General features: G+C 43.8%; 1 protein-coding gene across 8 annotated transcripts in view; it reads left to right on the top strand.

Annotated features, from left to right (window-relative positions):
* The first annotated feature begins 10,167 nt into the window (after positions 1-10,167).
* The window catches only part of NKTR (natural killer cell triggering receptor), a 38,027-nt gene continuing 32,675 nt past the window's right edge, over positions 10,168-15,519 (top strand). For 6 of the 8 annotated variants that reach the window (XM_021537971.4, XM_085562612.1, XM_085562640.1 and 3 more), the window contains exons 1-2: positions 10,168-10,295; positions 10,552-10,631. In XM_021537971.4, the coding sequence (XP_021393646.3) occupies positions 10,574-10,631 (58 nt within the window). In that variant the 5' untranslated portion in view covers positions 10,168-10,295; positions 10,552-10,573. Of the gene's footprint in view, positions 10,296-10,543; positions 10,632-15,519 lie in introns of those variants that run through there. The other 2 variants (XM_021537967.4, XM_085562603.1) reach the window with 1 other exon arrangement.

Genomic DNA, 15,519 nt, shown 5'->3' with positions numbered 1-15,519 from the left:
AATTGAGGTCTGGAAGCAGCATCCAGAAGCATCACAGCTCCTCTAAAATTAAAATGCTGTTGTTTAGGAATCCTGGTCACAGGATTAGCACAGGAGGAGGAACTGTGGCACCTGCAGTGAGTGACACTGCTGGTACAGCACACGCTGCTCATCCCAAGAGAGAGAAACAATGGAATTACTGCTCCCTCCACCCCTGCTTCATGTCCCTGTCCACAGGGATGCAACCTTTGAGATGTCTCATGGATTCACTGAATCATTTTGATTGGAAAAGATCTCTAAGATTATCAAGTCCTACCATTAACCCAGAACTGCCACATTCACTAGCAAACCACGTCCCCAAGTGCCACATACACCAAATTTTGAGTACTTTCAGGGAAGTATTTTACGACAATATGTAAAATATGAGGTTTTAACATTCAAAGTTGTGGGATAATGAGAAACCAAGAAAAATCCTTTCCAGAGGAAAGGAACTTTGTAGGTATCCTAACAGCAAAAATATGAATCTCTGCAGGCATTTTTTTTTAAAAAAGCACCCCAGCTGTCTTTGCTTTAAAAATCTTAGAGGCTTTAATTCGGGTTTATGATCCTTTGGGGTTGGATTTGGGGGATGAGCATCTGGAGGTGATGTACCAGATACCACAGAAGCTGTGCCAAAGCAGGGACACCTTCCACTGTCCCAGGCTGCTCCAAGCCCCATCCAACCCAGCCTTGGACACTTCCAGGGGTGGAGCAGCCACAGCTTCCACGAACAACCCGTGCCAGGGCCAGAAACTTTCCCATCTTGCTGCCACATCCTTTCAGACCTCATTGCAGCCTGATCCAGAGCTGCTTCCTGAGCAATGCCCACACATCCCTTGCAGGCTGCAGCAGAAATATTTGGTGGGTATTAAGCAGGGAAGGATGTAGAAAATGACAACGTGCTCACATTTGCACAAATCCCAGAAGTCAGGGAGGCAGGCTCAGCCTTACAGGTGGTTTCAATGTTGTTTGCTCAATTTTCTTCCCAAGAGCCCACATTTTACTGCTCTCAGCAAATGATGCCTTTGCTCACAAATATGGTTTCTCCCAGAAACCTCCCTTCTAGGACAAAGCTCATCCAACCGTGGCACTACAGCATTCCAGTTACATTTAATCCAAATTAACTTGTCTCAGTTTTCACACATCAGGTACCACCAGTGCTGGTAACAGCCCATAAAACTGCAAGGGAGATACCAAAGCACTGGGAAAATTATTCAGAAAGTCTGCCCCATTAGGGAGAGAACAAACCAAAAGAAAATCACCGGCCTCAGGAACAGAAAATGAGCTGTGTCCCTCAAACATGATGTTTGCTGGGAATAATGTGGCATATTTACGCTGACTTTTGCAAATGCTGCAATTACTGCCTGGCTGCCCTAAATAGTCCCATTTATCTCGGGAGACTTTCTCTGCTCTGTGTGATTTTTCACGGCTCTTCCTCAGAGCTGTTTGCTCCCGGCAGAGTTGTTTACATGCTTGTTATTTTTATGGTTTTCCCCTTCATTTCCCTGTAAGTAGAACAGCAAATAAAAGGTGTAGAGAGGGTGTTAGTGAGTTCCTGCCAGGGGTCAGTGGCAGCTCAGTCAGGCCAAGCAGCAGAAGGTGGTTCTGACAGCGGGTTCATCCTACAATTGTTTGAGACAAGTCAATGGCCGAGGTTGACTTTAGAGAAGGAAAATGATTGATGTGGTGCTCTGGCAGGAAAACTGGAAGAAAATTACAGCAGAGACTCAGTTTTATTTCAAGAAATGAATTGTTTTCACCTCGGAATTAAAGGACACATTATTCCCATTTATAGCACCAGGAGAGTTTGATTCAGCCTCACCTTACTTGTCAGTGCCAGCAGGGATACACGAGAAAACGTGGCCATGGAGATGTGATCAAATACCCTTTAAGGAAGTTTTCCAATTGTTTTCCTTGGCTTACATGCTCTAACTAGACCCAGGTGCATCCAGTGTTTGGGTCAGAAATGATACTCAAAACCTTTTTCTGTTCTGTGGGTTTCAGTTTGGTCAGCTCTGCAGATGTTGGTCAGTAGCACTGAAGTGGCCAGAACTTTACAGAACTTGGAAGAAACATTTTCTAGTGTAGCCAGGATCTAAAAGCCTAGGCAGAAAGGGTCATAGAATGGAGTCACAGATTAGGTTGTTTAGGTTGCTAAGGTCTTCTGAAATCAAAATTAACTATTAATACTGCCAAGGCCACCACTAAACCATGTCTCTAAGTGCTACATCTACACATCTTTTAAATCCTTCCAGGAAAGGTGACTGTCCTACTTCACTGGGCAACCTGTTCCAATGCCTGATCACCCTTTCCATGAAGAAATCTTCCCTAATATCCAATCTAAACTTCCCCTGGTGCAGCTTGAGGCCATTCCCTCTCCTTCTGTCACTGTTCCTTGGAAGAAGTGACCAACCTCCAGCTGGGAATTGTAAACCTCAAAAGCCCCTCTGAGCCTCCTTTTCTCTGAGAACCCCCAGTTCCATGGGGTTTATATACAAACCCCTATGTAGGTTTACAGCTGTTTCTTGCCTCAGAATCTGAAGCTGAATCTGTGCAGCCACTCTTGTATTGATCCTGATTTCTGTTTATAGACATAGTGTGATTTTATCATTCCTTCATTTACCCACATCCTTTAACACTCCCACATCTGGCTGTCTAGTTAGATACCAACTGGCAGCAACAGCTTCATGGCTGGATCTTCCCTCATTCTGTTCCTTAATTCACCATTAAAACTTCATTATTATTGTGATGGTAAAAGGCTTGGTTATTCATTCTTACTGTCCCAAAGGCAAGCAGATCCCCTGGACAAACACTTGGCAGATTCGAGCACCAGGACTAAATCTAGCAGGGTGATACAGAATGCTACAGAAATTATTTCCCTGATCCATAATCCTCCATCAGAAAAGCAACATTTATCTGTCTTTGACTGACAACACATGATTTGATCAGGACATCCAAAATGCAGGTACAGGATACCTCACCTACATGACACCTGCAAAAGATGATCTTTAAAAGGACCGTTCCAACTCAAACTATTCTATGATTTTTGAAATCTCTGTGTGGTTTCTCACATGGCCAATCCTAATTTCTCACGTTGGGAGGAAAGTTTTGGCATGTACTGGAAGTAAGCAGGTTGGAGTTTGGCTGCTTCCTGATTCACATTTTATTTACATGTTTAAATTCAGGTTTTACTTTAAGATCCTGTCTTATCATAAGGCAAACCCTTCCTATGCAGAGACATAAATAAGATCTTCACTACATCATGCCAGAGTTTTATATATCTCTGTCCACCAAGATATCTTTTAGTATCAAATTAAATGAGGCACCAAACTCCCAGCACAGATATTTTGCCGCTGCTGCAGGAAAGAGAAATTGTCATTCCCAAACAGATCGATGCAGTTTCCTGTCTCTGACAGTGGCCAGTGCTGAATGTTTCAGAAGACAATATAAATCCTTCCCTTCTTCCAACCTTCTCTATCCATAAGTGCACACACTGCACTTAATAGTTCAATCCAGAAAAATAATATCTTCCTAACCTTAGCTGATTGTAATTGCATAGAGCTTTATTTATATCAACATCAATATTCATCTGGATGGGTTTTACCAGCAGTGCTACCAGGAGGCACTGAGTGTTTTATTACTGCTGTTCTCTAAAGGCACTGTGCCAGGCCAGGACTTCTGGCAATCCTTCATTCCCCCGATAGAAACCGCCCACCTTGCCGGAACTCTCTGCAGGAATCCATCCTGCCTGTGCCCACAAGCCAGAATTTCACAGGGTCATAGAATCACAGAATTATTTGGGAAGGAAGAGACCTGAACGATCATCATTTTCCACCCCATAGGCAGGGACACCTTCCACTATCCCAGGTTGCTGCAACCTGGCCTTGGACACTTCCAGGGATCCAGGGGCAGCCACAGCTTCTCTGGGCACCCTGTGCCAGGGCCTCACCACCTCATGAGGAAGAATTTCTTCCCAATATCTCACCTAACCCTGCCCTCTCTCAGTTTGAAGCCATTCCCCCTATTGCTGTCACTCCAGGGGTGACAAATTCCCTCTCCAGCTCTCCTGGAGCCCCTTTAGGGACTGAAAGGGGCTCTGAGGTGTCCCCAGACTTTTCTCCAGGTGAACACCCCCAGCTCTCTCAGCATGGCCCCAGAGAAGAGGTGTTCCAGACCTTGGAGCATCTTCGTGGCCTCCTCTGGACCATTTTAGCAGATCCATGTCTGTCTTGCACTGAGGACTCCAGAGCTGGACAGGGCACCCCCAGGTGGGGTCCCATGAAGACAGAGTAGAGGGGCAGAATCACTTCCCTTGACCTGCTGACCTGAATTTTTCTGTGCCCTCATCGGTTACCAGGATTCCCTGTTCATTCCTCAGGTCCAAGAGCAGGGAGCTGTTCCCTTTTTCTTACTCAGATCCTCTGTGAATTCCCCAGCTCGCTGCAGCCGTGGCAATGCCAGCTGCTCGGCTTTTCCTTCCTGGCACTTCTCTTGCTGTTATTATCACTCTGCTCTGGAGCCTCAGCTGCAGATTCACTGCTTTAACACCAGAACAAAGCACTGTATCAATTAGTTTGACCTCCCAGCTCAGAGGGGCCACTACATTTCACCCAGTTCCCTTCGCACTGTGCCTTGAATTCTTTATTTTTACAGCCCTGGCAGCTGTATGGATTTATCCGTCCCCGACATGGCTTTGTGTGGAGTCAGCGTGGTTTCCATATGATTGAATGGTTCAGGACCAGCAGTGCATACAAATGGAGCTGCACTTGTTCCAGAGCCAATTTGGGTCTCGGAGCGATGCAGGGCTCAGCTGGTTCTGCTTGGAGCCAGCTCCAGCCTCTCTGTGCTACATGTCACACCCCTGGAGCAGGAAGTTTGGGACAGCAGTGACAAGGTGTCCCAGCAGCGCTCCGTGAAGTCATCTCTGGCTCAGCACAGCAAAGTGATGAATCTCTGCCGTTCTGCAGAGCTGCTTTGATGGTCCCAGCACAGGCAGGGCCCCGAATCTCTGCCTACATTTGCATCTCAGCTAATTAACAATCCCTCCTGTGAGCCACGGCGCTGGCACTGGGCTGCAGAAGCTGTCTGAGCTAAAGCTAACAAGCTCTGAAGCACCTGAGCTGACTCAGATTCAAGCGTTTCAAGCTGCATAACAGAGTGTTCTCAGATGGTGCTGGGTGAGAATATCGAGCTGGATTTACACGTCTTTAATAATGCAAAGGCAAAAAGGTAAATTAAGCTTAAGGGGAAAAAAGAAAGGGAAAAATCTAGGGGAGAGGAAGCATCATGCCATGTTCCCCTCAAAAAGGTATTAATTAAATATTAGTTCCAATCGGAGTGGTCCTGGGGATATTGCAGCCTCTTACAGGGTTGTGTGGTTGCCTCCAGCAAAACGCATGAATTTTCTTTTTCTACTAGCTCAGTACCATTTTTTATTTCTAATCTCTGCCTTGGTGTCACTTCTGAACAGGAGCAGGCTTTTAGGCAAAATTGCCTTATCCCTTTTCCCGACAGCAGACCGATAGAGGTTGTCAAAGTCCCTACCAAAAGCTCTCCGTTGTCACCCACTCCGAGAGCTCAGGATTTAATAGGAGAGACAAGAGGCGCGGGGAGACAGATGGGAGATGGCAAGAACACAGTAGCACAAACAGTCTAATTTTATTGGAAAGGGTAAAAACTCCCTTGTGCTGCTGTTCTGCAGCGTGTCCCATTTACTGGCTTTCCACACGCAGAACCAGACATAGCATCGTTAACCTCCACAATCTCCCAAATTCACTGGTTAATTATACGCTGTCGAAACAAACCTCTTGTTTTTGACCTAGTTTGAGTGTTACTGAGTGGGTAAATCGTGTCTGATATGAGGGAATACACTTCTGCCTTTGCATAAAGAATAGTTTTGAGTGCTAGCAAGACATCAGGGTGGGAGCTTTTTTCATAATTCTGAATTATAGCACCCTGAAGTAAATGAAAAAAAAAAAAATCACTTTGGGGTTGAGATCAGGCCACGTGTGATCTTGAGACATTCCCAAGACACCAACCCACACATCAGGCATTTATTAAGTAGGGAGATGTAAAATCATCAATCCCTTTATCTACACACAGTAGAATATTTAAAAAATGGAGATATTTTTGTAAAATTATTTGGGGAGAACTCATACTAATGCAGGCAGGGGAGCAAATAAGCATGTTGGCAGACAGGAAGGTTGTGCAGCTAGATATCACCCTGCAGCCGCTTGGATGAAATGTGAGTTTCAAGGCTTGAAGAAGCCACAAGCACAGGAATATTCCCTGCCCCATTAAGCAATTCACACATAATGGATTAATGAGTTGCTGATATTTCTATCACGCTGGGGCAGTCATTAACAAATTCTGTTTACTGCTTGGATGGCAGATGGGGCCACCTACTCATGCCAGGGATGGAAACACTCCTAAAGCTTCAGGGCAGGATGGGGGAATGCTCAGTAATCCTTCAAGAAGTGTGTTAGTGGCTCAGGTATTAAGTGGGTTCACAGGAAATCCCAGGGGAAAGGCAAGCCTGAGTGAAGAGAACCACAGGCAGCATTGGGATGTCTGAGGTTACAGATACCCCTGTACCCTGTCCAAGTGTGCCCCCGCATCAGTGCTCCTTCCCAGAAAAAGTCCTGGGATAAAAGTTTTGCTTAAGATGTGCTATTTCCTCCCCTTTAGCTCTCCAAGCTCAAGTGCTGACCTGGGGATTTTTTAATGAAGCCCCTTTTCACTGTTCCCGTTTGTTCAACAGATAAACTGCCTACCAGCCTTCCACTTTTCATTTTGTGAGTGCTCAGCACTGAGGCCTGTCATAATTAAAGCCCATTTTAAATTATTCTGGACTGCAATATTTACTTTTTGTAACAAATACCAAAGAAATGGCTTTGCATGACTGACTGACTGAAGGAAACACTCCAGGTGCTCATCTGTTCTTCAGTAACAAGTTTTTTAAAATTTAAATGTAGAATTTTCCAGCTCTTTTTTTATCTTTCAATGCTTAAAACCTCAGTGACCCCATGAACAGCTCTGAGTCAGTTCTTCTCCTGGCGTGAATTCTTTGCATCCTGGAGCAAAATCTGCATGGAAGAGTGAAGAGTGAGATTTTGAACAAGCAGCCATGGATTTGTCTCACCAAAATATTCTGAGCACCAGCCCCCAAACTCAAATGACCCAGATAATGAAAAATTTCGTTGGAAATTCCTTCTCTTCCTTGAGTACCAAACTAGGTAGGAAAATACTCAGCACCAAGGAGTAAAGCAGAAGTTTTTCAGGCACTAGGCCCTCTACCAACAACTCGTTGCTCAGGAAAAAAAACTCATTTCCCATTGCAGTCTCAGGTTCCATGCATGGGATTTGCAAAAAAGATAAGGAAAAGACTCAACAAATACCTAAACAAAAGCTGCTTAGTTCAAGCTTTCATGGCCACATGGAGACTAATAGCTATTAAGGTAATCAAAGACTGGAAATTAAAGTCTGTGCCCTATTCAAGCAGTTTTACCCCAAAGTGACCGCAGGCTCTGTAGCTTTGCAGCCTCCTACTTTTCAACCTCACAGACCAAGAGGGCTCTGTCTCAGGAAGGAATGCAGCTTCCAGCCAAGATTTGTCAACATGCATTCTTAGGCATGAATTTTACCTCCAAGAAATCTCTAAAGTCGATTTGAGGTATGATAAAGTTGGATCCGCCGATCTCGGCGTGCACAGAAATTCTGTTTTGGACTGGAGAATAACCAGGAAAATTTTAGCCTATAAAAGGAGGGTGTTTCACAAATTTATGGCTTATCAAAAATAAGAATGACACAGAAGCAATTATTCATAACCATGCTGAGTGTGATGCCCTGCATACAGCCACTGCCATCAAAGGGGACTTTGTCACTGCTTTCAATGGACACAGGATGTAACCAGAGCAGCATCTGCAGCAGCTCCCAGAAAGGAACATGAGGGGGAAAAAAAAATCTTCATTTGTAACTCAGTACTTCATCTTTCAAAAGATCAGCTTCAGATTTAGTTCGGAAACTCTTCTTTTGGGTATCTCTTTCTTCCACCAAGCTGCATATTTATCAGCTCTAGTCCTAGACATCATTTTAGGAGCTTATCTCCCAAACAATCAGAACTTCTTTCCAATTTGTGCTTTATTAAAATAATCAGGGCTTGAAATCAACTTCTTTTTTTTTTTTTTATTGCTCACAATTTTTGCTATTTTCATCATGAGCAAGCCCCACATTTCCATGTCTTTTTTGAGACTTTCTGCTTACTTATTTGCTCATCTGCCTCTAGCAAGTTCATTTATGAGGACAGAAAAGCAAGGAACTGCAGGTGAAAGGGAATCAATAATCTATTTTAAGGAAATCAAGGAGATGTGGTTTCAAATTTTAATTCTGGCAAGGAATTCCTGCAGACTTCCTGCAACTCAACCTCTCAGTAGCTTTGTTTCTCAGCTACTGTGGAAAAGTGAAGCAAATAAAACCCTTCTACTTTTAAAGAGCATTTCACAGTCAAATAATTGAGGACCAGACTTGTTCCTTTTTTTTTTTTTTCCACATTTTTTGACAGCTTACCCTACAAACCAGCGTGACAATTCCAGTGACAGGATTCCTGAGGGACCACTTGCACAATCATATATTATTAGATCTAATAAAGAATGACAGAATCCGGCTGTTAAAACTTCAAGAGATCCTCAAACACTATCGTGACAGCAACCATTAAACTATAGATAAATTACATCTAAAACAATCCCACTTTGCTGCATTCCCAACTGCTAAAACATCCTGTGATTTCAGCACTGCTACTTTATTCTCAGCAGGTTTTTTTTTTCTTTTCATCTAAAACCTCTGAATTTCTCCTCAGACAAGGACATAATTGCAGATACTGCTGCCAGGTAAAATTACTGCAGAGTTCTGGTTTGTACAACTTTTGGGAAACATTGGAAATAATTTGCTTTTTGAGTGTTGAGGACTAAGTGTCCTTCCTGCTTAGAGAGAAACAAAACATCTTTCTGGAATTACTACATGTACTGTTACAAGAGTATTTATATAAATTAAATTAATAAACTGAAGTGTTTTAATCTTCTGGATATCCTTGGTGTGAAGTAACTTTGCCTGAAGGATGTGTTAGGCTGAGGATTTACAGATTTAATTCTCCTTCCCAAACAATTTGATGGTTCAATTTCTCGTTACCACTTCCACACTCCAGCACTGTCCAACATCCGCCAGGCAGAATAAATAACCTCTGGCCTGCTGCAATCATTAAAATGTATTTGGTTTAAATTTTTTTGAGTTTTTAAGACTGAGGCTGAGCAGGAGGCAGGATGATCCCTGGGCTGGCAGCAGCCACGTTCTCATCCTGAGGGGGAATCAGGAATTCATTGCAGCGAACATTTTCCATCCATAATCTTCTGAGGGCTTATTTATACTGGCAAAAATATTTTTTATTTCCTGGAGAGTTGTCTTAGACACATCAAATTGAAGCAGTGAAAGAACTGGGGAGGTCCCTCAGCACAGGCATAAGGGTGAGGGGTCAGGACAGCGAGATACCCCCACCGTGGCGTTATTTATTCTGTAGAGGTTATTTATTCTGTAGAGGTTATTTATTCTGTTATTTATTCACTGTATTTAGTCTGCAAAGGTTATTTATCATGCAATTTATTCTCGTTATGTATTCTGTAAAGCCCTTTCCTCCTCCCCGAGCCGCGTTCAAAGAGGTGGGCAAGCAAATTCCCACTCCCATTTGTACAGAGAGGAAAACACCGGAGGGAATCGAGCCGCTATTTCCAGGATTCAAACTCACAGCCCACCACTTACAGGCAATTACACTTCCCGCAGGGAGAAAGCATGAGTTAAAAGTTGTGGGTTTTAATTTTATTTTTTTTTTTTAAGTCACCGTTTTAAACGCGGCAACGAGGAAGCTCGCTCACGCCATGTCTGGCAGGGAGCCCCCTTCCCCTCATGGCGCCACTCCCCTCATGCCCACCGCGGCAAAGCATGAGTTAAGAACCGGATTTATTTTTCACACTAATATTATTATTATTATTATTTAAACATCCATCCCTTCAAAGCGGCGCGGGGGACGTCCCTCACGGCACCGCCCCCCCGGCCCCTCACGCAGAGGGCGGGAAAGCGCGGCGGGCAGGGCGGGCGGGGGGCGTGGCCTGGCGCGGCCATCGAGGCCGGGCGGGTAATGGCGGCGGGGGGCGGCGGCGGCGCCGCCTGGCGGCGGGGCCGGGCGGCAGCGGGGGCCGCGCCGTGAGGGGACAAAGCGCCGGAGCCGCCAGGTAAAAAACCCCGGGGGAAGGGAGCGATGGCGCGGGCTGGGAAAGCGGCTGGAAGGGCAGGGGATGGGCCGCGCTGACGGCGCCGAGCCTGGCTGTGTGTTGGCGGCGGGAACCGCTTCCCCTCAGAGCGAGTTCCCCCCGCCGGCGGGGTCGGGGCTGAGGCGGAGCCGCCCCGCTGTAATTGAAGCCCTGGGTGAGGAGGGAGGGACGCAGGGAGGGAGGGACCGCGGGGGCTCCTTCTGTGCTTTGTGTCCAGGTGGTGAGGCCGAGGGGCGGCCATGGGGGTGCAGGACCGGCCCCAGTGCTTCTTCGAGATCGAGATCAACAGGGAGCCAGGTAAGGCTGTGCTTGGGCTTTTTAAATCACGTTTTTGCTTGCATGATGGGCCCAAGCCGCTGGCAGCGAGTTTGGCCATTGATGCGTTATTTCTGAGTTACTTTGGAATAACTTCGGGTGTTTTCTGGGCTTCTGGATGCTCCTCGTTCCCGCTTGAGAGCGATTTTTATCTGCACACGTAAATATAAAGGTTCGGCAAGGCTGCTAAACGCTGTTGTGAAGGTAAAAAGCCGTCTGGTGATGTATTATACCTTTTCTATGATATCTTTGTTATGCCACTTCTGTAAACTGTGGAAAATCGAGGCAGGCTGTAAGGACATTGGATATTTACTCCTATAAGTATTTTTAATGATACAGTAATTAAAACTGAGAAGGAACTTAGGAGGTCATCTGGGCTAAATCTTTCCTTGACCTGCTCAAAATGCGTCTTCTAAATGTAAAGGAAGAGCTGTGCATTCAATCACAGAAGCACAGAGCCCCTCACCAGCTGGCCTGTAAAAAAAACCAAACAAACAATAATTTAAATAAACCCATCTTTTAACGCATATTTTCCCTATACAAGTGTAATGCTCAGAAGGGGTAGGCTGTAAGTTGTAATGCTCAACAGCAGCTTGGTTCCCTCTTGTGTTTCCCCCCGTCTCTGTAAAGATGGGAGTGGAGATTTTTCTCACCCGTCTCTTTGAACAAGCATTTATCAATGCATATTAGTTGTCTCACACATACTCCGTGCTTTATCTTGCTACCACTTGTCTCTAGAAAAATGAATGTATGTGATGGCTTCATTAGGCTTTCACTTTCATTTTCTTCTTCAATGTTTCCGTGAAAACCTTTGAATTAGGAGCTTATATCTCAAGAGATTCTAAATTTCAGCCTCATTCAGATGCAACTGAAACCCTTCCTGGGGTTTTATTTTCACCACAGTTTCAGAAGAGAGGTTCTGTTCTAACTTCAGAGACCTGATAGAGCATATCTATAAATCTGTTGCTGTTGTAACTCCTCTCTGAGTTATTTTGATTGGCACTGTGGTTTCTGAATACTTCCAGTGAGGAGATAAGTGATTATGTTAATGGAGTTTTAACGCGTTCCGTTGCTTTAATTTCAGGTGAAATTTACTATGGAATGAGACAACTAAAACTGTTTCAGGTTGGGTGGGTTTCCACTTAGGAACGGTAGTTTGATGGGATTGATTTAGAACAAAGACAATTCATTCTCAGTCTCATTTGCTGTTAATCAGTCTTTTTAGGCTTAGTGTGTTTTTGTTGTTGTTTTTTGGGGTTTTTGTTTGTTTGTTTGTTCTGACTCCATCTGAAGGGTCTCTCCCTGCACTGTTTTCTCTGCTCTCCCTGCACAGGTTGCTGCTCCCATTTCATAATCTCTCCTCCTGCCTCGTCCCCTCCTCAGCCTTGAGCTGTACATCTCCAGTGAAAGTGGATTACCTTGTTTTCCCCCAAACCTCTTTGGGTTTGGTGACTGATAGAGCTGTCAGGGAGGAATTGCAGTGTTGGTGTTCTTGGTGGTGCAGAGCTTGGGTTACCTGGAGCAGACCCAGGGCTTTGGCTCTGTCTGTGGCTGTCTGCATTTATTTTTCTCTTGGAAGTAACAGGAATCTCCCAGCTGCACATCAAACTTGGAGCCCTGCTGGTTTCATTACACCTGACTCATGGCTTGGATTTTTGCAAGAAAAATGCCAGTTTGTAAAATTGGTGCTGGGACTTGCGTGCTCTGGTCATGCTACTTTATTCTGGTGCCTGTTTATTAATTCACCATGCAGCTCTGTCTTGGGATTTAAGGACATATTTAAAAAGCTTAAACATTGCTCTCCTAGCTCTTAAGATGACCTTCAAAAGCTGAATCAAGTGGTAAATCAGTGCTTCCAGATGACATCAAGCACTAACTCTGAGAGATGTGCTCTCCTGCTGGCATTAGTGAGGTATTAATTTTAACTTTTAAGCTGCCAGCAGATTTCCAAATTAATATTTTGCTTATTTTGACTTCAATAAATAGGCTGATATTGCATTTTAGGAGAAGTGGGGAGCAGAACAGCCCTGCATTTTGTTGCTAGCCAAGAAAAAGCCTTGCCCCCACTTTGTGTGCACTGAAAAGCTGAACCAACATCTCCACAAAATGCAGAGAGAAGGGGATGTGCCTCTTGCAGCACTGGAAGCATCTTTTTGCCTGCAGAACACAAAACTGTCTCCTTTTTCACACTGTAGGTTGCTGCGAGTCCAAAAACATTCTCCCCACGCAGCTGCCAAATCTTGGCTCTGCCCTTCAGGCTTTGCTTGCCCAGGGTGTGCCAGGATACCTGTAGCAATTAAAAGTCAGGTCAGTTTTACTCTAATAAGATCCTTTGGAAAATCCCTTGGATCTCTGTTTTGGCTGTGCTTCCAGAAGCTTTATTACAGCTTTTGTGTCCATATTTTATTACAGCTACGGAATCTTGGAATAAAACTCGGTGCCAGCTTGTACTTGCCTCCTGCAGTGGGGCAAACTTTGTTGGCTTTCTGTTTTTTAGAGCTAAATTTAGTCTGCTTCTAAATAAGTTGCCTGTTAAGCATTTTTTTAAATGAATACGGGTTGTGGCTCATAATTTTTAAAGGGCAAATGGAAAACAAAGTAGGAAGAATAATGTATTTTGATACTGCCACAAACAGCGCTTCTCCCTTCTTTTGGGCCCCCCACCAGTGGATTTGGGCACAATGAATGTGCACACAGGATTGAACTGCTTACAGTATTCCAAGAATTTTGGGATAGCAGCAGATGCCTATTTCAATAATTCTGTCTTTACTCTGTGAGGCAGAATCTGTGTGAAGCTGCAGCTTTTCAGGTACTGTGGGTAATAGGAACAGATGTCCCACTAGGATGTCACAGATGCAGTCTGCTGCTCTAGCAGCTCCTGTGGCCATCCAAGGTCTTTTTCCCACATCTCACCCCTCCCCTTGACTGGTTGCATCCATCATGAAGTTTGGTGAATTTACTCAGTTTTGCTTTGTTTCATTCTTATTCATAGAATAATTAATATTTTCGTTTTGTTTTGTTTTTCTCCTGTCTTCTGTTACTATTTGACCCCTGGCTCATTGATTTGTTCCACTTCAGTTCCTGTCATTCCTGGCATGTGTCCCTTCCCATAAGTCAGTCTGGTGTTTCCTTCCTTCTCTCTCTCTAGTCACTTTAGCCTGAAGTTCGGTGCATTTGGGGATTTCAGCTGCTCTGAATTTATGTGAAAGGAGCACCCTTGCAATAGTCATTCTCATGTGCCTCCAGTAATAGACCCAGTGATGCCTTGTGGGGTTTTTGTTACCTTTCCTAGAGATAGAAACTGTTCTCAACTGGTTCTACATTAACTTTTAGTCTTTAGAAGGGAAAAAGTTTTGTATTTGCAGAAAATAGAACCCAGAACTTTGTCTGTCCATGAACACATGGGCAACCATTGTGTGTGGGACAGCAGGAGCCAAGGGGGATCCCACATGGAGAAATCCCTTTTCAGGGGTGGTAAAATGGAGATTTGAAAGGAATTGATTCACTAAAAAATTTATTCAGAATAATCATATGGAATTGTTGTCAGTGCAGGATGAAATACCCTGAAGTCTCACCTTGAGGTCTGCAACAAGTTGGATCAGTAAATAAAAGAAAAACTGATCAGCCATTTCTGCCAGAAGGCCAAGTGCTGCCTCTCACTTCCATATCCCTGGGAAACTGAACCCAGGGAATATTTGGTGTGTGCAGGACTGAAAGAAGTTTGGTTTTGTGGAGAGTGGAGGGAATTTCAGGTAGTGTTTGTGGAAGATTGGGATTAGAGAGATGGGGAGAGAAGTTTATGGAGATTTTCCTTGCCAAGAGTGCAGGTGGGGCACAGAGGTGAGAACAAAGGGTTAATGTGCCAGAGCTACAGATCCCTGCTCAGGGCAACTGGGACATCTTGAAACTCATTTTTTAAATAAAAATCTATTCCTGTTCTACACTGAGGTTTTATTTTCTTGAAAGCTGTAACCACATTCCTGCTTTGAAGCATGATTTTCTTTTAAATTCATGTGCCTTAGCATTTACAGATTTAGGGATAAACAAATTAATAAAATTCAAATAGGGTCCTTTTAGTAAGCTGTTATTTAAACTTGTATGCAAATCTGTCTGAGCCTTTGGGCCCTTGGCAGCCGTCCTGGGCTGTGCATCATTGTCTCACTGGTTGTAATCCCTGCTTTCTCCTTCAGCAGGATATTCCTGCTGATAGGCTGGGAAAAATACTTCTTGTTTGTTTACTCTTAAGAAATTGAGAAAACATAAAATCCTGTAGATACAGTTTTGAAAAACCAGATTTGTTTTGGGAGTGTGTAGCTGAACTTGATACCTGTGTGGTTCAAACATAAAATCTAGCAAAACAGTTCACATTACTTGGAAAATAACTTGAAACAATGTGTGTTTGGCTCCCAAGGTTTCTTCCAAAAAGTTAAGCAGCTAGATTGGAGGATTTACCTTTAAAACAATAAATACTTGAAATAAATGATTATTTTAATAAACTTTTCTAGCAGGAGCCCTAATTTCAGTATAGCATAGATGTTAATTTGAATCAAGTACTAGCTCTTCCTCAGCTGGAAAATTGTTAAGGAGTTCAAAGCCAAGAAAAAAAAAATTCATCTTTTAGTTTGAAGACAGAGTTCTGAAATTTGATTATTTTTGGTCATTCTGCCTTCTGGTTTCTCTGATTGGTACAGCTCATTAGCTGCAGAGAGCCTTTCATCAAATTTCCAAACAGCTTAGATTTTATATAGGCATCACTTGCTGTATGTAATGTACATATTTCTTTGACCACTTACTCTGATTCTTAAAAAAGCAAGTTCAAATCCTGCTTACAAATAATACTGTATCAAATTATTGTTTCATAAATAATAGG

The sequence above is a fragment of the Lonchura striata genome, chromosome 2 (assembly GCF_050655825.1).
Source record: "Lonchura striata isolate lonStrDom1 chromosome 2, ASM5065582v1, whole genome shotgun sequence".
NCBI classification, from domain to species: Eukaryota; Metazoa; Chordata; class Aves; order Passeriformes; family Estrildidae; genus Lonchura; species Lonchura striata.
Note: the sequence above shows the minus strand (reverse complement) of the source record. Positions and strands in the feature narration are given on the sequence as shown.